Source organism: Meles meles, chromosome 5 (assembly GCF_922984935.1).
Source record: "Meles meles chromosome 5, mMelMel3.1 paternal haplotype, whole genome shotgun sequence".
In the NCBI taxonomy this organism is placed as follows: domain Eukaryota; kingdom Metazoa; phylum Chordata; class Mammalia; order Carnivora; family Mustelidae; genus Meles; species Meles meles.
Genome location: NC_060070.1, coordinates 73,157,416 through 73,183,929, shown reverse-complemented (window position 1 = coordinate 73,183,929; position 26,514 = coordinate 73,157,416). Strand labels below are relative to the sequence as shown.

At 37.0% G+C, this 26,514-nt stretch overlaps 1 protein-coding gene across 2 annotated transcripts in view; it reads left to right on the top strand.

Annotated features, from left to right (window-relative positions):
• The window catches only part of LAMA2 (laminin subunit alpha 2), a 661,080-nt gene that overhangs the window by 426,573 nt on the left and 207,993 nt on the right, over positions 1-26,514 (top strand). For both annotated transcript variants that reach the window (XM_046006188.1, XM_046006187.1), the window contains exons 23-29: positions 7,155-7,391; positions 8,623-8,766; positions 9,437-9,616; positions 9,723-9,911; positions 9,992-10,125; positions 13,706-13,823; positions 21,567-21,701. In XM_046006188.1, the coding sequence (XP_045862144.1) occupies positions 7,155-7,391; positions 8,623-8,766; positions 9,437-9,616; positions 9,723-9,911; positions 9,992-10,125; positions 13,706-13,823; positions 21,567-21,701 (1,137 nt within the window). The remainder of the gene's footprint in view (positions 1-7,154; positions 7,392-8,622; positions 8,767-9,436; positions 9,617-9,722; positions 9,912-9,991; positions 10,126-13,705; positions 13,824-21,566; positions 21,702-26,514) is intronic.

Genomic DNA, 26,514 nt, shown 5'->3' with positions numbered 1-26,514 from the left:
GAGTCCACTCAGGTTTTGATTCATGTATTTTGGAGTGATAATATTATTAGGTGGATACTCATTTAGGATTATTATATCTGTTTGAAAACTTGTTCCTTTATGAATATAAAATGTTCCTTTTTATCCCAAGTAATGTTTCTTCTGAAAAAAATTTTTTTCTGAGGATCATATAGCCATGGTTCTGTCTTTGTTTTGTTTTGTTTTTAGAAACTTTTTTTTATGATGTTCAGTTAGCCAGCATCTAATACATAATTAGTTTTTGATGTAGTGTTCAACGATTCATTAGTTGTATATAACACTCAGTGCTCATCACAACATGTGTCCTCCTTATCACCCATCTTTCTTTTGATTGGTATTTGTCTGGTTTACGTTTTTCCAAACTATCATTAATTCTATCTCTTTTCTAATATTTTAATGTTTCTTTTATATAGAATATATTTATATCTTTGTTGTTGCTCCGATCTTATTTGGATTATTAACACCTTTCCATTTAATGTAAATATCAATATCATTGGGTTAAGTCTACATTTCAATGCTTGTTTTGCCTTATCTGCTCTTGCATTCTTTTTTTTTTATCTTCACATTTGACTTATTAACTATACTTATTTTACGTTTTTTGTCTTTGTCTAGGGATGTACATCTTAACTTTTCATAATGTATCTTAAAATACTAATATACACTTTATATTTAGCATCATGTTTTTTCTCTTCCATTAGTTACATCCTAATTATTGCCATTATTACTTCTAATATTTCAGGTCTACTGACAATGATTATTTCAAATTTATGAACAATTACGTTCAAAAACTATTTTTCCTTCAGTTTTCAAAGATTTTTTTTCTAGGTTTAAAACCCTAAATCCTGGTTTTCAGCAGTTTGATTATGCTCTTTTTGTGGTTTTCTTGTTTATTCCTCATGTGGTGAGTTGCACCTGTTGGATCTGTGGGATCACAGTTTTTACTAAATTTGGAAAATTTCTAGCCATTATGTCTTCAAATACTTTCCTGTTCTTTACCTCCTGTTCTTTACATGGAGGTAATGAATACACATTCATTATGTGTATGTTGGTCCACTTTATATTTTTCCACAGCTAACTGAGATTGTATTTATTTTTTTCATTATTACTTTTTCTGTATTCTTCATTTTTGATAGTTTCTATCGTTAAGTGTCCAAGTCTACTAATATTTGTTCCTGTGGTGTCTAATCTGTTTTTAATATAGTTGGTTATTTTTTTTCATTTCACATTTTTTATCTGTAAAATTTCCAGTTGGATATTTTTATATCTTTCACTTCTTTCCTTATTATATTCACATTTCCATTTATTCTCTAGAATATTTAATAATATTTATAAATATTAGCTTTTACAATGATTGCTAATTCCACAATTTTGTAATTTTAATACTATTCCTAATGGTTGATTTTTCTCTTGATTATCAATCATATTTTGTTGCTTCTCTCCATGCCTGAGAATTTTGACTTAGATGCCAGATGTACATTTTTCATTGTTGCATATTGGTTTTTATTGTATTCCTTTAAAGAGTATTGAACTTTACGTTGGCAAACAGGTTAATTACTCACTGATACTTGGATCTTTTTAAGCTTTGCTTTTAAGTTTTTGGTTTAGTTTAGTTTTGTTTTGTTTTAGAGAGGGTCTAGAGCAGGCTTTAATCCAAGGGTCATTTAGTTCCACTACTAAGGGGCTAAGTGCATTGAGAGCACTATCCCATGCATTACTATGTCTTTCTATTCTGGCTGTTGGGAATATGAATTATTTCAAGCTTTCTGTTAGCTCTAGGAATTTTTTCAGCTTATGGCTTTCCAATTTTTGCCCCCTCAGCCACATAGACTTTTATCCCATGATACACAGATCCGTACTCAGCCAAAGATTTAAAGGACCCTTCTGCAGATTTCTGGAATACTCTGTGTACGACTTTCTCATTTTTAGACACATATTCTATTGGCCCCATCAATTCTATCTTAGCTTCTCTAAACTCTGTATTTCTCAAGCCAGCTATGTGGTAGCTTTATTCGGGTTCCCCCTTTCTGGGTTGCAGCCTAGAAAATTTTTCATGCCCTGCTTCATTTGCTTTCCTTCTCTCAAAAATCACAGTCCTGTGCTTCCTGGCATCTACTGTCAGAAAATAGTTGTTTCTTAGTTTTCATTCTTTAGCTTTTGGTTTTGTAGTTTGACAGCTTAAAAAGAGAAGATAAATCATGTAAGTGCTTTAAAAACTAAAAGACTGTTTAAAAAGAAGGAATATTTTTTCATATTAAATGTGAGACAGGCACATATTGCATGGAGCACTGGGTGTGATGCATAAACAATGAATCTTGGAACACAGGAAAAATAAAATTTAAAAAAAATTAAATAAAAAAGCAAGACAGAGGTCAAATAAGATTAGGGTTGACTGTCCATTAAGAGCACTAAATAAGGTCATTTTGATGTTAGTGAGAGTCATTCTAATCAGTCACATTGGGCTGAGAAATATTAGAACATGATGACCAAATCTGGCCTGTTTGACTCCATGGTAGTGCCCTATAGAGCTGTAAATCTTTTTTTTTTTTTCCTGCTGACTTAGCACACATGCAGACTCTAATCATCTTTACATATATGATAAAGCATTTGAATGCACTGGTCCAGAATACATAATCTAGAGGAAAATGAGAATATTGATGATTGTTCAAGAAGGTTTAGAGATATGACTTCATTTAGTCATATGATTAAATAAAAACTAGACAGGGCACTCATTTTTTTAGTGCCAATGACACTGTTAAGTTTCAAGTACATTTTTTGAAACAAAACAAAAACTTCTCAAGAGTTCCAAAGCTTTTTGTGAGTATGAACAGTGTTGTCGGTTTCTATGACTGACTTTTTGCATGTTCAGCTTTGAATCCAAGCATCTACCCTTTCCCTTGGACTCATGAATAAACCCTAAAGAAACTTAAGAGGGTTCCATTCTATCCACAAAACCCTGTGAGGTGGCCAAACTCTAATAATCTCCTGAAATTAAAGCTGATGCCTTTTTTTTTAAAGATTTTGTTTATTTATTTGACAGACAGAGATCACAAATAGGCAGAGAGGCAGGCAGAGAGAGGAGGGTGGGAAGCAGGCTCCCCGCGGAGCAGAGAGCCCAATGCGGGGCTGGATCCCGGGACCCTGAGATCATGACCTGAGTCGAAGGCAGAGGCTTTAACCCACTGAGCCACCCAGGCACCTCAAAGCTGATGCCTAATCAGGATATAAATCAAAATGGAATATAGACCAAGTTTCCTTTAAAAAAGTAGTTCTATGTTTGATATCATTATTTTTACTGGTTGTTGAATAAACATTATGTTGATTGAAGTTGATTGAAAATTTTTGATTACCTTGAACCACTGTTAAAAATCTGAATTTCTGAATAGCTACACACTTCATCATTATTAACAATTACAAAAAAATTCATAGAGTCCTCACAAATATTTATGAGCATGTATTCTACTACTGAAAAATTTGGGTGATTATAATCTAAATGAACAGTGATTTGAGATTTATAGCTTCTTTTTCTTTGTGTCATGGGTAATTTCTCTGTGCTGAAGTGTGAGCATACACATCATTTGAGCTTTCACTGAAATAGAATACAAAGCCTGCCATGTTTCACTAGCAGGGGAATAGTGCATAAATCCTCTATTGCTAAACAAACATTACATCTAATTATGATTTAAGTTTGATGTTGGCTATAGTGCTATCTAAACATATGGTTAATGGTCCCTTTTATTCTCCACTATAACTTCCTGAATAAACTTCCTGATTTGGAAAGGCCCCAATGTCTACTTGGATTGTCATCTAGTCTTTAAGAATTAGTGTTTTGGTGTTCTATAATAAATTGGGTAGCAGACACTTCATATTTTAGTTAAAGGATAAGAATGTCTCATGAGGGGGCACCTGGGTGGCTCAGGGGTTAAGCCGCTGCCTTCGGCTCAGGTCATGATCTCAGGGTCCTGGGATCGAGTCCCACATCGGGCTCTCTGCTCAGCAGGGAGCCTGCTTTCCTCTCTCTCTGCCTGCTTCTCTGCCTACTTGTAATCTTTCTGTGTCAAATAAATAAATACAATCTTTAAAAAAAAAAAAGAATGTCTCATGAGACATTTTAAAATGTATTGCATGACTATAATTTCCATAATATATCATAATTTTCTGTTTCTGATTATGGCCCATTTTCTTTAAGTGAGTCAAGGAAAAGTCATTTAAGTGAAAGGATTAATTCTTCTTATTTTTTAAAGATTTTATTTATTTATTTATTTTAGAGAGAGAGAGTGAGAGAGCATGGGTAGGGAGAGGGACAAGCAGACTCTGCACTGAGCATGAAGCCTGACACAGGGCTCCATTCCATAACCTCCGAGATCATGACCTAAACCAAAATCAAAAGTCAGTGAATACCTGACTGGGCCACGCAGGCACCCCTTATTATTCTTATTTTGAAATCTCATTCTACATCTGATGTTCCTATAAGGATGAGTTACTTGTGGTGACAGGAGTGGGTTATTCTATGCTTAGGAAACTATGTCCATGTTTATAATTTAATAAATAATCACATTTTGGATTTTGGGGGTTAAAATAACTTAGAGTAGCATTTTTTTTTTTTTACTGGATAGCATTGAAGACAGAAAAATACTTAATCATAAAGACACCAAAATAATTTTAAATAATTTTAAAATAATTAAAATAATTTTAAATAATATTAAAAATAATAAGGCCTAGTGATTTTTTTTAATATCAGAATCTGGGAAGGTATTTCAGCAAACATTTGGACAGGAAAGAGATGATAGATGGAAAATGGTGATTGTACATCATGTCCTAGAAAGAGTAGTTTCATAAGTAGACTACTGTTGGCAAATGCAGAGGCAGGAATATCCCCAGTAGTAGTGGATATAGGGATTAAGCTGAGCAATGAAAGTGTGAGAAATGCAAAGGGATATCCAATCAGACTTGGATCTGGGAATCTGGCAAGTTGTAATGCATGTAAGTCTGCTATAGAGCTATACAGATATAGATCTGAGAAGGATAATATAACAGCACCAAAAGAATCCAGTCATTCATGACAAACAAACACTGCATGGTGGAAAACTCAGACACAAAGAGAGGTTGTACCCACGTGAATACCAAGTCAGGAATTCCTTAGAAGACAGAAACCATAACAGTTATTTAAAATGGGAAAGTATCGGGGCACCTGGGTGACTCAGTGGGTTAAAGCCTCTGCCTTTGGCTCAGGTCATGAACTCAGGGTCCTGGGATTGAGTCCCACAACGGGCTCTCTGCTCAGTGGGGAGCCAGCTTCCCCACCTCTCTCTGTCTGCCTCTCTGCCTACTGGTGATCTCTCTCTCTCTCTGTCAAATAAATAAATAAAATATTTTTAAAAAATAAATAAAAAGGGAAAGTAGAATATAAAGAATTGTTAACTGGTTAAAGGTGCTTAGTTACTCAAAAAGCGTCAAGGAAGGATGTAGGGAGACCTGAAGTAACAGGTAAAAAAGAGTAGCTACTATTTTTAGGCTGAGTGAGGGTGAACAGAGTTTGTGGGGAAGGGCTGGTCTATAGATGCTGTCCATCATTGTTGTAGGATGTGAGCATCCTGGAGCTGATTGTCATGGTCAGTGCACGTGTGCGGACCAAAGCTACTCAGAAAGCTGCCAGTGGGGAGAGACTGGTCAGCTGAGATTCTATTTGGACTACTCGGTTCCCATACTAAATAGTAAAATAATAATAATGACAATGGTAATGAACCAGAACCTAGAACAGAAGACCACTATGGCCTTGTTAGGTCTCTCCAGGACCCACAGTTGACTAAACTTAACATTTTACTACCTAATCACAGAGAAATGTCTACAGGGACCAACGAGAGTATCATCAAGCAGGGCAAGGAAGGAGGGAATTTAGAGTTCAGAGACAGTAGATTGATCATTGCTACTGCTGATCTCTGAAAATTATTTATTCCAAGATCCTAAATGGCATTTTAAAATGTGCTTGGCATTTTCATTAAATTGTGATGAGAGATGAGCTCTGTAAATCAAGAGCAGAAAGACTTAAAGAATATAAGACGAAAAGACACACAGATAAGCACAAATTGAAACTGACTGAGGCAAAATAAATTATTGAAATTCAGCTAAAAATGCAGTAGTGTAATTAAAAATGCATTGGTGGCAAATACATACAATGGAATTTTCCCTGTGGAAAATGAGCACTATAAAATGGTCAACAGATCTGAGAGGCAAGTCGGAAAAATGGCTGCAGAGAACACGAGGATATCACGGATGGGGCAGACAGACCACAGAAGTGTAGTTTGAAAACTGTAGGCGATCCTGAAGAAGCAAATGGGAAAATGAGGGCAGAAGTAAAAATCAAAAATAAAATTAAATGAAAAAATACTATTGTTCTCAAACTGAAAGAACTCATCAGATTCCAGTATATTAGTAAAAAAGACTCAAACTTTTAAAAATTCTAGCAAAGTTTTGAATTACGTAAATAAAGAGAACAATCCTATGCAGGCCTAGGAAGAAGAAAATAAGTTACCAGCTAAGTACCTCAAATCAGGCTTGTCTGCAAAACAAAATGCCAGAAAACAACATTCTAGCTAGATGTCACTTTCGTGAGTTCTCTTGCCTTCCCCAAATCTAGTTTGGCGCTCTTGGTGTGTTCTCGGAGACTTCTGAACTTCTATTATATAATTCTTATTTCATTTTGCTGTATATGTATTTACTCACTTGTCTCCCTCTGTTAGATTCTGAGAAAAGTCTCTTTACAGCTTAAATTCTGTAAAAATGAGATCATAAGGTAAAATGACTCTGGTCTAAAGTTCAGTCTTCGAAACAAAAAGTGGTTGAGGAAAACCCTGTCTACCTCCTCCTTGCCACAAAGACAGGAAAAAAACCACACATTCTCTCTCTTATTCAATAGGATTATGGTTTATGGACGCTCATCTATTTTAGTAAATGCAGGAAGCAGTTTTAATGTTATGTGCATTGGTGTTTCCCAAGTGACTAAACTAGCACGGTACAAAGCATGTAATAGACACATGATGAATATGTGTTTAATGGAAGCATAGAAACATTCAAATGAAAATTTTAAGCTATTTCCCATGAAGTAGTGTTAATGGTTGCTGTTTTTATCTCCTCCATAGGCTTGTAACTGCAGCACAGTGGGATCCTTGGATTTCCAGTGTAATGTAAACACCGGCCAATGCAGCTGTCACCCCAAGTTCTCTGGTGCCAGATGTACAGAGTGCAACCGAGGTCACTGGAATTACCCTCACTGCAGTCCCTGCGAGTGCTTCCTGCCCGGGACTGATGACAGGACCTGTGACTCAGAGACTAAAAAGTGCTCCTGTACTGATCAGACTGGGCAATGCACCTGTAAGGTGTGTGCTGTCGAAATACACTAAAGGAAAAACCTTCCCTGGGTTCTCTTTCCATTGCCCACATTTGACTTCACTCGGTGGTCATGACTCATGCTTCACTACATTAAAGAAATAAATAAACAAAAATTCATTGCCAGACACAGTTTTTATTCATATACATTCATTTGCGTACAGATAAGCACCGCTCTCTAAGAACTTATTTTCAACCCAAATCCAACTTCATTTCCAGTCTATAGAGATGATATATTTTTAATGATAAAGTGGAATTTTTCTTTACGTATTTGCTTTGCTTAAACGGGAATAATTTGGGAGGAAAAAAATGAATGTTCTCTTAAGCATCATCAGAGAAAAATCACAGCTAGATAATAGGGCTTCTAAAAAACCATTTCTCTTCAAATTAATCCACAATCACTGTCCACTGAAAAATATATTTACTGCTGTGGAAGTTCAGTAAAATTTCATCACGTATAAACACTGACATAACAAACAGCGACTACATGCAAAATTCAGCTCATTAATATTGTTAAATGATGTAGAAAAACAGCCAATTAAAAAGGATAAGAGGGATTTTTTCCCCCTTAGATATTTCTGAAAATCAGTCCCAGGATAAATGCAGTGAATACTGTGTCAGAGGTATCTTTTCATGAAAAGAGTCTATGCAAGAGGGACAGAGGACATAGGAAAATGAAATCCAGAAAGCGATTATTAAAATAGTTGTCCAAATTTAGGAAAAGGGCAGCATTTGCCATTGAAGCCTCCAGACAAAACACAAAGCCCAATGCTGTATTATTACATATTACAATTATAAACCGTATTTAATATGCATTTGGTGTGCATATATACACTGTAGAATGATAGTTCTAGACGCCTATATTTTAACACCCTGCCTGTTTTTTACAACTTTGTATCACACCACTGGGAATCAATGTTTCTGTTTTGCTTTTGAAATTCTCATGACTCTTTCCTATCGTTCACAGAGGATATTAGGAAATGTGTTGTTTAGATCTTAAAACCAATACACAGTAGCCTCTGCAATGTATTTATATATAAACAAAGCCTTTTTTAGACTTCTGAAATCCTAACAATGAAATTAACTACATGTGCCATTTGAGATGTGAGTCTCCTACTCAGTGTTTCTTTTTGGTTAATTAAGAAGAAGCATTACTCATTCTCAAGTTTATTTTTCTCATAATCTCGTTATGGACCCTGAAGAACTCTGCTCTCCCTTCAGGTGAATGTAGAAGGCGTCCACTGTGATAGGTGCCGACCGGGCAAATTTGGACTTGATGCCAAGAACCCACTTGGCTGCAGCAACTGCTATTGCTTCGGGGTTACTACCCAGTGCTCCGAAGCAAAAGGCCTGATCCGCACGTGGGTGAGTAAGGAACCGCTGAGCCATGTAATGGTACAATGTCAGTTCCTGCTTATATCTTGCAGCCAAGCACTGAGGGATAGGACGCAATAGGAAAACATCTAAGTAAGCGTTTCCCATGTGCACATTTAGAACGGGGGCCTGTGACATTAGACGGTTGGGATAAGTGCTTTTTTTTTTTTTTTTTTTTTAATCCTAAAAATAACTCGCTTGTTGTTGATAAGGAAGTCGATGCCCAGGGAGAAAGGGAGATGTTGCAACCGAGGCATTTTAGTCTGGGGATGGGCGGAAGCTAAATCCGGGAGAGTGAGGGCCTGAGCATGAATGCGGGCAGGTGCTAAGGCAGTCACGAAAACCAGAACTTGTTGCACGTTCCCTTGAATCTGCCTTAGAGAATCGCAGCCTTTTAGGGGAGCAGCGTTTTCATTCCTACTTTCGTTTTTCTCTAACTCTTCCCACTTTTAAGTTCCACCTTTTATTAGTGGAAAAGACCAATTTTCACAGATGTAGTTCTTACTGTGCAAACAAGGCAGGGGGCACGAGTTTTGTTTCTCATCAGAACACCTCCTCAGATCAAGAATGGGGCTGCAGAGAGACACAGTCCCTAACTTAGTTTTCAAGGGGTGTAAAGGATTGGAGCTTAGCCCCCTGCTGTGTTTTGATGCCGCTGTAGGTGACTCTGAAGCCTGAGCAGACCATCCTGCCCCTAGTGGACGAGGCCCTGCAGCACACCACTACCAAAGGCATCGTTTTTCAACACCCGGAGATTGTGGCACACATGGACCTGGTGAGACAGGAACTCCGTTTGGAACCTTTTTATTGGAAGCTTCCAGAACAGTTTGAAGGAAAGAAGGTAAGGACGAGAACTTTGAAGTCATAGGAGCAAAAGTAAAATATGTTTTGGAATCACGCCATTTGGGGCTTTATCTGACATGTCACTCCTCATTTTATTTTGGTAGTTGATGGCCTATGGCGGCAAACTCAAGTACGCAATCTATTTTGAGGCTCGGGAAGAGACAGGTTTCTCTACCTATAATCCTCAAGTTATCATTCGAGGTGGTACCCCGACACATGCTAGAATTATTGTCAGGCATATGGCTGCTCCTCTAATTGGCCAGCTGACACGGCATGAAATCGAAATGACAGAGGTAAGCTTATTAGTTTGGTGCAAGGATGCCAGTGGTTTTGCATTTAGTTTCATTGAAGTGATTTCTTTTCCTATTAACAGAAAGAATGGAAATATTATGGTGATGATCCTCGAATCACGAGAACGGTGACCCGTGAAGATTTCTTGGATATTCTATATGATATTCATTATATTCTTATCAAGGCAACCTATGGAAATATCATGAGACAAAGCAGGTAAACTGTAATAGAATCAAAGTTCAATTCTTATTTTAGATTCTATAGGTAAGATCAATAAGACACCCAATGAAAGATTTAGAAGTGTTTGGTTTGGGAGTGTGATGATAGAAGACAAGTCAAGGATTGCTTCCAGGTCATCTGGTAGAAGAAACTACTGATTCCAACCAATGTAAAATAGGAATTGAAGCAAGTTTGGGGGCGGGGGGCATCAAATTTACCTTTGACCTTATGAGTTTTAGATGCCAGTCAGAAATTCAGAAGAAAAAGCCCTGCAGAGTAGAGATAAGTAACTGTTGTGCTATAAATAGATTACAAGATTGCTGAGAAATTCACCCCCTTCAACCTTCAGGGGAACCGGGCAGGGTCAAGTTGGTCTCCTCTTTTCCAACTGTGAGCATTCTCAAGGTTCATCCCAGTGTGCCCTACAATATTGTCCCTTTCACTGTGCATCATTATGTGAAAAGATTGGGAATCACACCAAATAAAGAAGAACAGAAGAGTAGTAATAATAAATGTGATGTCATGGAAGCCAAAGGATAAGAATATTACAAGGGACTATAGTTTCGTCTAACCCAAAGAGGCCAATTAAAATGAGGCTTTTGAGACTGACACTTAGGATCACATGGGTGCCATTCATTATACCAATTTTTGTAGAATCCTGGAGCAAATCTCAAAGTTTTGAGCTATGAATGGGATACAGTGACCCTAAGAGGATGGGCATAGACTATTATTTTTCATGAACATAAATGTAAAAGGGAGGAATGAGATAATAAGGAGTAAACATTTTCACAAACCCTGAGGGAAAGGGGTTTATAGCAAGATATACATTAGAAAGGATAGGATAAAGAAAAAGTAGATAATGGAGAAGCCAGGAGATTTCAATATGAGCACACATGATCATTTTCTAGAGTGGAAGGGACAATTTAGCCAATGAGTTAAAATGAGGAATTGCTCATATGTAGTTAAATTTCCTGTAATGGAAGAAGAAAGTTGAGTTCAGACATATGGTCTCACTTTCTCTGGCATGTTGGTTTCTCTATCATTTCCTGCTTGAAAATAATCTTATATAATAAATTTGTAGATCAGTTTAGAACAAAATAAAACAAAGTAATTGTGAAGTCCCTTATTGGCAAACCAGTGAATATATAAATCCCATATTTCGGATGTTTAAACTATGCTAAACATAGATTTTTTTTCTTTGTTGCAGAAGAGCCATATTGTTCTTCTGATTGTACCATAAGTAGGGACTTTGGGTAAAAGAATATATCAAAAATCAAAATTCACTTTCAGATTTGTATCTCTTTCATGCTTTTTTCGTATTTCTCACTTCTAAGATTATTTTATGTGAAATAATAAAAAAATAAAGGCATGCACCAAAAATATACTGTCAGCAATATCATTAATTATATTAAAATATCAAGTGTAAATCAAGTGGCAGAAGCCAAGGCATGTTTGTATGTCATGGAAGACAGTAGGTAAATTTGTGAGGGTGGAAATAAATAATTATTTTGCAAATTCTTCCATACCACAGTAAGTTTGGTAGCACGTGGAACATTTTGTTTGTGGAACTGATAGAAAATATATTGTCATGCATTTTTCATTTTATTTTCGTTGCTTCCCTCATACTGATTCCATTTTATGGGGGAAAGATCACCTTTATTTTGGTCTTTCCCCACCCAACCCCATAAGTCCTTTCTCTTATATTATTCACAGACCTCCCTAAATAAAATTCTTTGGTTTAAGAGATCATTTTGTGAAGCTTAAGGATCAATAAATAAATACATCACTTGTTCCAAGCTTAATAAAAATTAAAGCCATTGTCTATCAACAATAAGAATAAAGAAAGCAATGGATCAGCACTTAATTTTCTAATACAGTAGAATTGTGACAATATATAGTCAAATATAGTGAAATATATATATTTATATATAGCTAATAGTCATATATGTGCATATATCTAGTCAATATATAAAAATATATATAGTCAAATATATATAGTCAATATATAGTGAAAAATATATTTGAATCTTCCCTCTAAGATAGTTAGAACATAACCCTGCATCTTTGTTCAGTTACAAATAAAATAGTCTTAGAAGTAGAGCATTTGAGAGTTCTACATGTAGTTTGGGACTTACATAATGTCAATGCTGACATTGCCTTTTTTTCTTTGCTTTTGTCTTTTCTCACATTCATTTCAAGGATGTAACAACTTTGCATTTCAGTATTCACTTAAATAGAGGCCTGAGTTAGCCCAAATCCCTGATTCAAGCAAAAACAATTGCTCTTTCATCCCCTGAGAAAAACCAGGTGCATTGCCGAAATATCTGTTGTTGACACACAATTCAAGTTTTACTCAGTTTTTTAAATACTCACTAGCCTGTTGTGTGCATGCGTGTGGGAGAGAAGAGGAGATGATGTTAGCAACTCCTCATGTTGTGAAATACCACACAATGCCGACAGAGAGGACTCAGAACTCAAGTGACCTTCTCACTCCCACAGAGAATCCAGGGGGACATGAAGTAGAGTCTTCCCTACGGGAGGGGCGTGGCTTGTTTGTAGATCAAAGGGCTCTGTGAACTAGAAGGAGGGGAGAGTGAAATCTGAATTTTAATTGAACGTGTGTTTCATAAAGGCTGGCTGATCTCCAGAGCGCAGATTACAATCTATGAAGTCAGGGTGTGCTTTCATGATTCAGTGTCAATAAAACCTACCTATGCTTGTTATAAAGTTTATGATTCAAGCTCCTCAAGCTATTGGAGGTGACTTTTGGTGAAGAAAAACTATTCATTTTCTCATTTAAAAGTTTATTTGCAGAACATTTCGTGTTACCAGTTAGTCAGTCATGAAATAGTCTGAGTTTATGGACCGCATATATTTTTTAATGCTTCATTTCAAGTGAATGTAAAAGGTATCAACATTTTCACTAGGAATATATTTTTTTCAACTATAAGGACCTTCCTACCGATAGGAAGGGTGAGTTAAGTTAGTTGAAGGATTTATATAAAATTAACAAGGTCACTAATCTGAAAGTTTCCTCATCCTTTATCCAGTAAGATCAATATTACTGGATTATCTTCAATCGTTTTCTAGACGGTTTTCTAAAGTTCTTGAAAGGACATCCAGACTCAAGAGGAAGAAATCGGGCTAGTTGTAAATTAAAAGCAATTTCACTAGTGACCACGGGAGATATTCTAATGGGGAATGACCTTGGTTTGTCTGTTTGAAGGAATATAAATGTCTAATTAATTGCCCATGTCTACCTGAAGCCACTCGCATTTTAAAATGTGGGGGAAAAGATCCTTATAATAACTTCTCCACAGGACATCAGACATCTAATTTACTAAACTCCTTATGATTTATGTGAATATTTTGCTAATGTGTAATCCCAGCCTTTGAGGAAGGCAAGATGCAGGGATATGATGTTGCGCGTGAGTCCCTGGATTTAGGCAGCTTGAAAACCGTAAGACAAGCTTGAGGTTATTGACAAAAGCTCGAGAAGACTCTTTGTAGGATTAGGTGTTTACTACATGAGCTTAATTTACTGGTGTGATCATCTAAGTATACTCACTGTTCGCAGGATTTCTGAGATCTCGATGGAGGTAGCGGAACAAGGAGGCATAACAGCGGTGACTCCTCCAGCTCACTTGATAGAAAGATGTGATTGTCCCCCAGGCTATTCTGGTTTGTCTTGTGAGGTAAGCTGACTACTGCTAACCTGCATAAGCTCAACTCACCTAACCAGCCAAACAGAAATAACTTCCAGAACAATTCTGGGTACAATCAGTTTTCCTTGTTCATTGCATATCCTATTTTTTTTTTTTTAACTTCCACTCACAGCATGAAACACCGTGAGATGAGGATGGTGTTATTGTGACCCAGAAGTAGGAATCACATCTGAAGGGAAATATTTGATGAAAATTAAAAGATTTGTAAAAATACAGAGCAGTCAAGAAATAAGAATGTTTTCATAAGGCACCTTTATTATATCTGAGCCATTTTCTCGGCACCTCTTCTGAATGGCTAAAGACATTTAAGCTAAAGATTATGAGATAGGATTATATTGGTTTTGAAAGATTGTTTTTATATGGAACATGACAAAACACAGGCACTGAATAGCAGACTGTTCCCTTCAACATAAGCTTCTCAGAAGGACATGTACTGTTCCCACAATGCCACTATCATCCAGTCGTTATATTTTTTTTTCTTTTTTTTTTTCCATTTGATTTATTTTTTCAGCGTAACAGTATTCATTCTTTTTGCACAACACCCAGTGCTCCATGCAAAACGTGCCCTCCCCATTACCCACCACCTGTTCCCCCAACCTTCCACCCCTGACCCTTCAAAACCCTCAGGTTGCCCCAACCTCCCACCCCTGACCCTTCAAAACCCTCAGGTTGTTTTTCAGAGTCCATAGTCTCTTATGGTTCGCCTCCCCTCTCCAATGTCCATAGCCCGCTCCCCCTCTCCCAATCCCACCTCCCCCCAGCAACCCCCAGTTTGTTTTGTGAGATTAAGAGTCATTTATGGTTTGTCTCCCTCCCAATCCCATCTTGTTTCAGTCGTTATATTTTTTTTTAAATTGCTTTTGCTCTCTGGGAGTTTCCCCTGATTATATTTAGAACTGGCATATTTTCTAGATCTTTATCCTCTGGAAGTCTATTTAACTTTTGCAAATATTAAGTATTAATAGGAAGAGTATAATATAGGGGAAAGAAGAATAGATGGGAAACTGGCCTGAGTTGGAATCTCGACTTCACTACCTACCAGGACTGAGACCTTGCATGATTTATTAACCTCTTTAGGCTTCAGCTGGTAAACCTCCAAGTCCCTTACTGCTACCATACTCACCTGTTTCCTGCAGACCTGTAGTCCTCCCCAAAGTGCAGCAACCAGAAGCAAAGGAAGGGCAACCAGGATCTTCTCCAGCCCTGCAGCGGAGATGCCTTCCTGGTAGGCGCATTGATTGGGGCTCATGGCCTAGCTGGTTAGATATGCTTAATACCTCTCCTACCAGCAGCTGATGAATCATATGAAGACAAAATGAGCTATGACCCTAGAGCACTATTACGGTAGTAGTCAGTGCTGGTTGATGTTAATAGTATTATTATGGAATAATTAGTTATATATCCATGCACTGATTTCTTTATAGAAAACAGTATGCATCTTTTGTAAACAGGATTTGAAGAGTTTTATTCAGTATGGCTCATAAGGCAGGTGATGGCACCAGCTCAAATCTAAAGTAACTTAAAAATGATATAACTTTCTTGAGATGTAGCATGCTACGATGAAAAGAAAAGGAGTTTGGTTTCAGGGAATCCTCCCTAGCTCCATGGCTGGGACAGGGCATTCAGGGTTTGTTACTGGCCCTTAGGATTTTTACCTGTAGAATCATCATGAGGATTGATTTAAATGAGAATATGTATTGCATGGAGCACTGGGTGTTATACATAAACAATGAATCCTGGAACACTACATAAAAAACTAATGACGTACTGTATGGTGACTAACATAACATAATAAAAAATAATAATTAAAACAAATATGTGTGTGAAAGCCCTATTATAAACTGAAATGCTATTCAACTTCATTACCATTATATAAATTCCATGTTGTTCAGAGAACAATTTCATAAGAACAACTGCAAATATTTGTGAAACATACTTGGAATAATTTTATAACTTGTGGCTGCTCCAAAAGGCAATATTCATATGATTGTGTCTATTTTGATGTAATAAATAATCAAATCTATCTCATTTTGAAGTCATAACTCCTACCTATACATATAGGCACTTATACACATATATATCACACTTAGATACATAACAAACCAAAATACACATAGTCACATACAGTGTAAATGTGAACAATGAGACAGTGAATGTGGCTGCCTTTCCAATGAGCATGAAAGGCTTAAAGGAAGAAGACAGAAAGAACTTGAGATTTTTCTACACAAGTGGAATTTTATCCCAAGGAGCATATGGCTATTCTGCTGGTTTACTGTTTGACCTTGGTCAATTCGTTAATTGTTATAGGCCTTCGTTGCTCTATAGTTATCCAATCTATAAAATAACAGGTTGTGTTTGAAGTTCTAAAATTCTCTGGTTCTGCTATATTATTTAGCTATGAAAGGTATTGAGTAAGTAGTCAAGATTGCCCTTAAGCCATCTTGACGAGAAAGCTATACCACAGCTATATTTTTTTCTGCATGTATTTAAAAAGAATACTGTTCACTTACCAATAAAATATGAGTAGAGTAGCAAAGTATTTTAATGAAGTCTATTCCAGATTTTAAATGTTAAAAACTCTTTTTGCTGTGATTGGTAGGCTTTTGCAATAGCATATTCTAAAACATGCTTTTCCATTAATCTTAGTAATTTTCCATCATTATGTGAAAATACATATTAGTACAAATAAAGAAACTGATAAATGAAGAAGATTAAGAAAACTAGGAACACATACAAACCAGCATGTGCATTGGTGGCTTCACCTATGTCCTGTGAATTTCACTTAAGCTCCTATTTACAGACAATAATTACAGTAATATCCTAGTGTTGAGATTATGGGGATAAAGGCCTATCTCTCATAATAAGGTGCCTGAGGTGTTCTCCACATCCCATTGCCTCTAATCCATTATACATCTTATTTATAATTCATCTTGATTCTAAAGTGTAATTACCCAAGCATAAAATCTAAACATCGAAGCAACTGCTAAGGACAGTTCTGAAATAATACCTCCCATTCCAGTAACATATGCTTTGGGTCTTGAATACACAAAGCAATTCCTTTACAATATTTTTGCCAAATGTATGGTATTCTAGAGACATTTGTATTTACAAGCTCTTCATTTCCTGTTTTCACCCAAAATGTGGTTGCAAATAAATAGAATTAAGTGTTAGTTATGGCCAATAATAGCCAAGTGAAGACACTTACCCTTTGCCTGTTACCTGTCATCTCGTGATGCTTCGGCGCCCTGTTCATTGAGAATGTTAGTTCTAGAAATACCCGTTTATTACAACCTATGATTTAAAGTAAAGATCAGATTACCTTTAGAAGTCAAATAAGACTCAGTTTCCTTACCACATTTGTTGGTGTGGGAGCCACTGAGATTATAGCCGGTTCTCACCATTGTCTGAGTTCACATCATTGTGACTTAAACTGACTTAAACTGACCTAAACTCAGGTTAGGTTGTAGGTAGAACTGGAAATAGTCAGCAGTGAGTATGTGGTTCTCTACAATTAGATCACGTTGATCAAATACTTGCAGATGATCTCTAGATCATATGTTTGCAGTTCAGCCTCTCTCTCCTCACCCTCATGTTGTAACAGGGCTTCTGGCTCACCACTGAATGGCTGTTGTCTACTGGGTGACCACTGAGAAGCTGTAACTTTTGGCTACTAAAAAATAATTTTTTACATCTCCCCAAAACGTACACCTATTATCAAGTCATAAAACTCAAAAGACAAAATAGTGAAAATAGACATTTTTTCTTCCATATGCTCATTTTTCTTAGGATACCCTTTACCAATTTTATTATACACAGAAAACACAAAGATTGCTTTCACGTGCATAAAAATATGAAGGCACATGGTATGGATAAGTAGGCAGACATGGATATTCTGTTACCCAATGCAATATAAAACAGTTACTGCTGTTTTTATTTTTAGTCTGTCTTCAATGGCTGTATTTAAAAAATTATCTGGAATAGAGGTATCTCTGTTGATTTATTGTATGTGAAGCTCTAAACATACATTATCTTCTTTAATCCTCACAACAAGCTTATAAAAGAAAAAAACAATTTACCATTCACTGAATGCTTACTGTATCCTGCACAACACCAAGCACTGGGTACTTGATCTATTATGATCTCCATGTTATGAATGAGGAAATAGAAGCCCACGCAAGTTACAGAACCTGCCCACAACCACACAACTAGAAAACAGCAAAACTGCAATTTGAGCATGATGAAGTCTGTTTCAAAAAACCTAGATGCACTGACATCCTTAACTCTAATGTTCTACGACATCCTCATGTCCCAGGTGAGGAAACTGAAACCCGCAGTGTTCAACACCTGCGTAAAATCATATTAGTAAGTGATGAACAAGAATGAAACTGAGGATTGCCTGATTGTGAAACCCACACGAAGATATAAGATAGGGTTTCCATAGGCAACAGGCACAAGAGTTGTTCTTGTTAAAGTCTGAGGAGAGAGGTGGGAGATGTTGTGTAACTCTGCACCTGGAGCTGTGGGTTCTCTATTCTCTTTGTCTCCATCCTCTCACATTTTTATGCAAATGAGATTTGAACATTTTGACGGGATGCCATAATATGAAAATAAAGATAGAAGGACAGCAGAAGACAATTGCGCTATGAATAACTCTAGCACAAGGAAAGAGAACTTTGTAAAAGTTTGAGTTAGGAAAAAAGGAACAGTGTTTATTTGCTTTTTTAAAATTCTCCACTTGTTTCAGAAAGGATTGTAGATAGGACTTGAAAAAATGCTGTTACTTTTCCTCTTTTTATTCTGACTCAAGCATGATCATTCTCATAAATGTTGCCTCAGTTCACTGAGAACATTTGATATTGAAAGACTCAAAAATACCAAAAAGTGGAAAGACTAAATACAAAACAGATCCAAGAAAGGAGGGGATTAAGATGGAATAAACACATCCAATTCCTTTAAAGAGTGTTTTAAGGTTCTTTTTTTTTTTTAAGATTTATTTATTTATTTATTTATTTGACAGACAGAGATCACAAGTAGGCAGAGAGGCAGGCAGAGAGAGAGGAAGGGAAGCAGGCTCCCCGCTGAGCAGAGAGCCCGATGTGAGGCTCGATCCCAGGACTCTGGGATTGTGACCTGAGCCGAAGTCAGAGGCTTTAACCCACTGAGCCACTCAGGCGCCCCTGTTTTAAGGTTCTAACTCTTGCATTGTCTCTTGCTTTGCCAACTCTTAGAAATTTAACCTACTGTGTTAAAACTAAAAGATAAGCAAATCATCGGAATTAAGACACCTGCTCATATTGCGGGTGGGGAAACCACATTCTCAATGATGCCATGCAACTTGCCTGTATCCCTTAGAAAAACGTTGACTTGTAAAATCAAGGCTTCCATATTCATTTGTGTCACTGTCTGTGTCACAGCCCTTTCAAAGGCACACGTTACCAGCAGAGTGAGGCACAGGCCAGTGATTCTCCGTCTGACTGCTTATTACACCCATCTAGGAGTTTTAAAACAAACCCTGACCCTACTTTCTACCAGTTTAGTAGGAATTTCTAGAGGTGATGGTACCTGGGTGGCTTAGATTGGATGCCAGTTGAGCATCCAACTCCTGGCTTCTCCCCAGGTGGTGATCTCAGGGTCATGGGATCAAGACCCACGGGAGCATCCTCGCTCCCGAGTCTACTTGAGATTCTCTCTCTCCCTCTGCCCCTCCCCACTCTCTCTCTCTCTCTCAAATAAATAAATAAAATCTTTTGAAAAAACTTAAAAGTTAAAAAAAAAGAATTTCTGGAGGTGGAGCCAGGTGGCTTTTAAAACTCCTCAGATGGTTTTATGTGCACCAGGATTGGGAACCACAGAGACAGGTCTAGAAGGTTCAGTGCAGAGCTCCACTGGGAGCTCAGGCACAGACTCCTATCACAGGTACTTTTCTGCTTGGTCCTGCTCTCTTTCCTGGGAACGGTCATGGTAATAAAGGTAATTGGGTGTGTGTTAGAGTAAACTTCACCTGCCCACTCACCTTCAGATTTCAGTTTATAACACTGAATTATATGTAATTCCTCAATGAAAAGTTCTATTCCTGAACTTTATTCTTCCTCCGAGACTTGTTTTAAACTTCTGTTTGAGGTATAAAATGGAGCTACAAAAATTCTCTGTGTGATTTTCATGTTTACACACACAGACACAGACACATAGACACACATACACACCAAAGCAAATACACCCGTAAGAAAACAATAATTATATAGGTATCCAAGGTTGAAATCCAGGTAAAGAAAATCCTGTTTTATTCTATAATCAGCATATCAAAGAACTGGAGCAACTCATAATGTGAAATATCTCTAAATATACTTTGGTTTCTCCAGTTTCTTAAATTAATTCCTCAGCCATAATTTCTAGACCTTATTTGGTAACAATAGAACAACATGATCCTTGATTTTAAATAATATGAATAAATATTAAAATATATGTTGAAGTCCACCACAAAACAAATGAGACTCAAAATATTTTGAATACTCTCCCTGACTTTCTTTATCAGCTTGCTCAAAGCTAGGATATTATTTAATCTCATTAAAATTTCTTGTAGGCTGTGATAAAAGCAGAGAGGCTCAGCTGAATGCTTAATTGAGGTACTTTTGCAGTATCTAAATCAAAATAAGTGAGGGAAGACTGACTATTGATCTTTTTCTTTTTCCAAGGAGCCTTTTTGCAAATACAACTCTGGAGGACCTAGGCCACAACCAAAAGAAACAGAGGCATTAGGAAGTTCTTAGTGCTCATGGTTTTTTCCTGCTTATTCAGCGATCATTCTTTCATCAATGGGAATAAGATATGCTATTTAAAAAAAAAAAAAATTCTACATAGCCAAGATGTTAAAACAGACCCTTTATAATCTTCATTAGGATCTGAGGAACTAAGTCTTACTTCTCACTCATAAATCAAACAATGTCTAATAAATGCAGTAGCTTTGCATATCAAGAGGACTGAGCTTGGAACCCAAGACCACTCTCATTACCTCTTCAGGGGCTACCGGCTTCCTTCCTGAAGGCCAGAGATTTTTTTTTATACATTTGCATAATAAACCCGAATGAAGATGGAAGTCTTGATTCTGCATATGTCAGCTTTGCTAGCAGTTTTCTGTTTGCTCTTGGATTTTTATTGCAAAATGAAAAAAATAGATCAGGGAAAGATAAATTTTATTGGTGGCCTAATATTCCCAAGACATGAGAATTTTAAGTTTCTTGCTTTTATCGTCTTTAAATTATATCAATATAAAAAATGCAACCGTGACACTTTTCTATTTATTTAATACTTCTCTGAGTCTCATTGGATGTTAGCTAGTTATCCATCAAGCATAGCAGAAGCAGATTTTAGGTTGTCAAGGACATTGGAATTCTCTCTTTAGTCCAAATGACAATTTTATTAAAAAACAAACCTCTTTCTCAAGAAAAAGACTATTTGAATCTTTTTCAGATTGAGTGGTATATGTAAATGACAGTACTCCTTTGCCAAGGTCTCAGGTCTAGGATGCCTCCTGTATACGTTAAGAACCACACAGAAATACACATTAGGAATCAAAACTGGTCCTTGTGTTTAGAAGTGATGTTGCCTTTAATTCAGGTAGAGGGAAAGAAGTCCTTTTTCACCACCAAGGAACCCAAGTATTGCTAAACCAAGATTCATAATTTGACTGTCCTAATTGCTTTCCTTTTCTTTTAGACATGCATGCCAGGATTTTATCGATTGCGGTCTGAGCCAGGTAGCCACACTCCTAGACCAACTCTGGGCGCCTGCATTCCATGTCAGTGTAATGGACACAGCACCCTGTGTGACCCTGAAACCTCCAAATGCCAGGTATTTACCTGTGTCTTTCTTGAATAAGGTCCATGTGCTCATTTATCTTTACACATGCTCAGAGACCATGTGCAGAGCCAAACGATCTAAGTGATAGGGAACTTAAGTGTGTGGTGTGTGTGTGTGTGTGTGTGTGTGTGTGTGTGTGAAATGAAACATGGGAAAAAAGACATTTAACCATATTATACATTTTTTAAAGTAATTAAAAATTGATCATTGGAAAAGCCACTGCTCGTGTCAAGAAATAAAATATTAACAGCAGTTTAGGAGAACACCTGAGGACACTGCGATTTATTTAAAAATCATATGAGGGGTTTTTTTCTGATTACATGCAAAAATAAACTTACTAAAAATTTGGAAATGATAAAAAAAATTTGAAAAGATAAAAGTCATCCAAAATTCAACATAAACATTTAATATTTTAGGTATTAGAGTTCTATGAATTTTATGCATGTGTTTATAAATAAGATTTATATAATACCATAGGTGCTGTTTTATGTTCCACTTTTTAAATGTACCTATTATGAACGTGTTAGGTTGCTGGATGTTCTTTGAAATGTCTTTGATTAGATATCCCATAATTTAACCACTTCCCATAGAATTCCAGATACTCTTGTTTTTATTGTTGTTGTTGCTATATTCATGCTGATAGCCTGCCCTCTAACACTGCTATCCTACCTTGAAACAATCAGGACTCTCAAGAAATTTAGGTTTGCCATGTCACCAGATACAGTTCCCCAGACTCTAATCCTCACACAGATCTGGACACCAGATTTGCTAAACTGGTTTCCCACCTCTGCTCATCTACTGAAACCCCTCCAGTGAGGCTTCTGGAACTCAACATGGAAACTTAGCAAAATCCACCATATATTCTCCCTCTTCCATTAGTGTTCTCTTCTTTTTGCTGTCCCCGACATACTGCTCCCCCCGAGAGCCTTCCAAGTGGTAGCTCTTGCCTCACACTCTTCATTTACCAGAGTCTGAAAGGAAGCAGGAGTCCTTACTCCTTACCACCATTTGCCTCTCATCTTCTTTCTTCCCCATAACAACACATGGCTTTGAATCACATGCCCCTGTCTATTTGCCCACTACACCTGCTCGTTCATGTTTTCTACTAACCCTCAGGTCATCCACCTCATTCATTCCTTGAAGATTTTTCCTCGGTATCATTGCCATTCTCTCTAGCACTATTCTTATCATAATCCTTCGTAATTTTGGTGTTCATGACATTAACTCTTCATACCCTTAACCCTGCTTCTTGTCCTCACTCCATGGTGCTGTTCCTGATCTTGTCATTACAAGAAAGTGCAATGCCTCCACAGTCCCAGGTCAACTGTCCTCTTCTTCAGCCACCATCTTTTTTCTCTCTAGTTCACTTCTTCTTGATACATCAGTTCCAACCTTTTTGGTCTCCCCATTGATGCTCACAGATTTTCATTGCTCCTTGGCTCTCTCGGGTCCTCCCTTTCTCAACCAGCTTAATATTCATGACCCCTCTTTAGTATCGCTTCCTTATAATGTTCATTTCTCTTGCAACTCCTTTACTTGTTTTCACTCAGTTAATTCTAACACTCATTAAATCCTCCAGCTCCATACCTGTGCCTTCTAAGCTGAATGTGGCTACTGAAAAACAGGTAACTATGCTGTCTAGTCTCACCATAAATCAATTATTGTTCACTTCACATTGACCCTTTGTGTGCTCTGCAATCATATCACTTTACTTCAGTCCATTCCCTCTCCCACATTTCTGGATGATTATTTCATACCTTCTCCTTCAAGCCCTCAAACCCCTCCCCAACCCTTTTCCAGCCTTACTCTCAATAGACGGTCATACTTTTATTTCATTGAAAGATTAGAAGTAGTTGGAAGAGAACTAATAGGATCCCCCGTTACTACATGCACCCACCATTCTGCATCTGTGTGCAGTAACTCTGACTCTTCATCATTTTGGATGAACTTTTCTTGTTTCTAGAAAAGACCACATCTGTGCTTATGCTCTGGATCCCAGCCCTTTCTCTCTCTCAAGGACATCATTCTGCCCATCCCTATTTCCTCTTCTCTCTTGTATCATCACTTTTTGTTTCTTCTGCTATCTTAAAAAAATAATAAAAATGAGAACAAAACAAAACAAAAAACACAAAGCAAAAATAGAGGCACTTGGATGGCGCAGTTGGTTGAGCAACAGACTCTTGGATTCTGCTCAGGTTAAAATCTCATGGGTCATGGGATTGAGCCATATGTCTGGCTCCATGCTCAGTGAAGAATCTGCTGAAAGATTCTCTCTGTCTGCCTCTCCCACCATGTGCATGTATGTGCACGTGATCTCTCTATCTCTAAAATAAGTGGATGAATTTTTTTAAGATTTAATTTATTTATTTTGGAGATAGAGCATGTGCAGGGGGAGGAGCAGAAGGAGAGTAAGAGAAAATCTTAAGCAGATTCCAGAGTGAGCATGGAACCCCACTCAGGGCTTGATCCCAGGACCTGAGATCATTACTTGAGCCAAAATAGAGTTGGACATTTAATTGATTGAGTCACCCAGGCACCCCATAAATGGATGGATCTTTAAAAACATAAAATTAAAAAATAAGAACAAAAACAAACTCTCTTGACTTCACTTTCCCTATTGACTTCTAACACTTCATTCCTCTCCTTATATACAGTGAGGAGTTATTTATACTCCTTCTATAGTTTCGCTCCTCCATTCTCTCTTGAATTCCTAAAATCAGGACTTACCCTGACCACTACACTAACCAGTTAACTAACATTCAGATATCAGTCTTCATCTTTCTTGATCAATCAGCAGCATTTGCTACTCTAAATCATCCATTCTTTTTTTTTTAAGATTTTATTTTTTTATTTGACAGACAGAGACCACAACTAGGCAGAAACGCAGGCAGAAAGAGAGGGGGAAGCAGGCTCCCTGCTGAGCAGAGAGCCTGATGCTGGGGCTCGATCCCAGGACCCTGAGATTACGACCCAAGCCGAAGGCAAAGGCTTTAACCCACTGAGCCCCCCAGGCACCCCTAAATCATCCACTTTTCTTAAAACTTTTTGTTCACTTGACTTCCCTGGACATGCTCTTCCAGGGATTTCTAAATCAGGGGACTACTCCTTCTGTCTTCATTGCTGTATTTTCCTCCGTACCTGAAATCTACATACCGGGGGTCCTAAGATTTAATCCTTGGAACAGTTTGCTTCTCTAACTTACACTCATTCGCATGGTTGTCTTACCCAGGCACATGCCTTTCAGTACCTACACTGAGAAACCATGGTATTTACCATTGTTTCTGTGATTAAATTTTAGTCCAAGTATATAATCTCTCTAGAATTTATTCTGGTATGAGGCAGTATATTTCTTCAGATATATATTACTTTTTAAAATTTTATTTTTACTTATTTTATTTAAATGCAATTTGTTAACATAAGTGTATCATTAGTTTCAGATGTAGAGTTTAGTAATTCATCAATAGCATATAACACCCAGTGCTCATTACATCATGTGCCCTCCTTAATTCCCGTTACATATTACTTTAAAGAAACTTCCATGTATTAACATTTCCTTTTCTCCTTGATACATCATGGTTTCTGAATTTATACAAATTTGTTTTATCCATATTAAGATATGCTTAAAGGATCATCTATTCTGAACCATTTACCTTCTAGTTCTTATTATAGTGTTCTGATCAACTTCATTTTATACTAAGTTATAATATCTGGCAAAGTATGGGTGCTTGGCTCAGTCTGTTAAACATCTGCCTTTGGCTCAGGTCATGATCCCCAGGTCCTGGAATTAGGCCCCACATGGGGCTCCCTGCTCAGTGGAGTCTGCTTCTCCCTTTGCCTCTCCTCCACTCCCTCCCCCTACTCATACTCTCTCTCTCTCAAATAAATAAAATCTTTTTTAAAAAATCTGGCAAACTAAGTCCATTTCTTCTTTTTCTAATTTTTTGACTAAATGTAATTATGTATCCTTCCAGACAACATTCTGATTCACAGTTTCAATCTCTTCACCAAAAAATGTTACTGGAATTTTTATTGGAATGGCATTAAACCTATATGTAAAGAATTGCTGTTTTTACTAATCAGTTATCTTCCCTCAACATAGGAGTATAATATTCTTCTCTATTCAAAACATTTTGTGTCTCACAGTATACTGTTTTTATTATTACCTATATAAATTACACATTTCTTATATTAAACTTATTTCTTTTTTTTTTTTAAGATTTTATTTATTTATTTGACAGAGAGAGATCACAAGTAGGCAGAGAGGCAGGCAGAGAGAGAGAGAGAGGGAAGCAGGCTCCCTTCTGAGCAGAGAGCCCGATGTGGGACTCGATCCCAGGACCCTGAGATCATGACCTGAGCCGAAGGCAGCGGCTTAACCCACTGAGCCACGCAGGCGCCCCTTAAACTTATTTCTATATATCTTGCATTTTTACTTCAATGGTGAACGTTACATTTTTTTCTGTTTCAATATATTTACTAACTTGTCACGACTGATAAACATTTACAGAATAGATTTTTGATATCCAACCACTTTGTTTTTAGTTCTAGAAATTTCTCAGTTCTTTCAGTTATTTTTATATTTATAATAATATTATTTACAGATAGTTATAATTGTGCTTTTCCTTCCCAGAGGTGTACCTCATATAATAGTTTATATTTTTCCCTTAAGTCTTCTAAAAATGTTAAATAGGAGGGTAATCAGTTTCCTATCTTATTCCTAATTTTAATATGAATGCCTCAAGTCTTTTGTCACAAAGTATGATGCTAGTGGTTAGCTGAAGACAATTATTCTTTATCGTGTTTA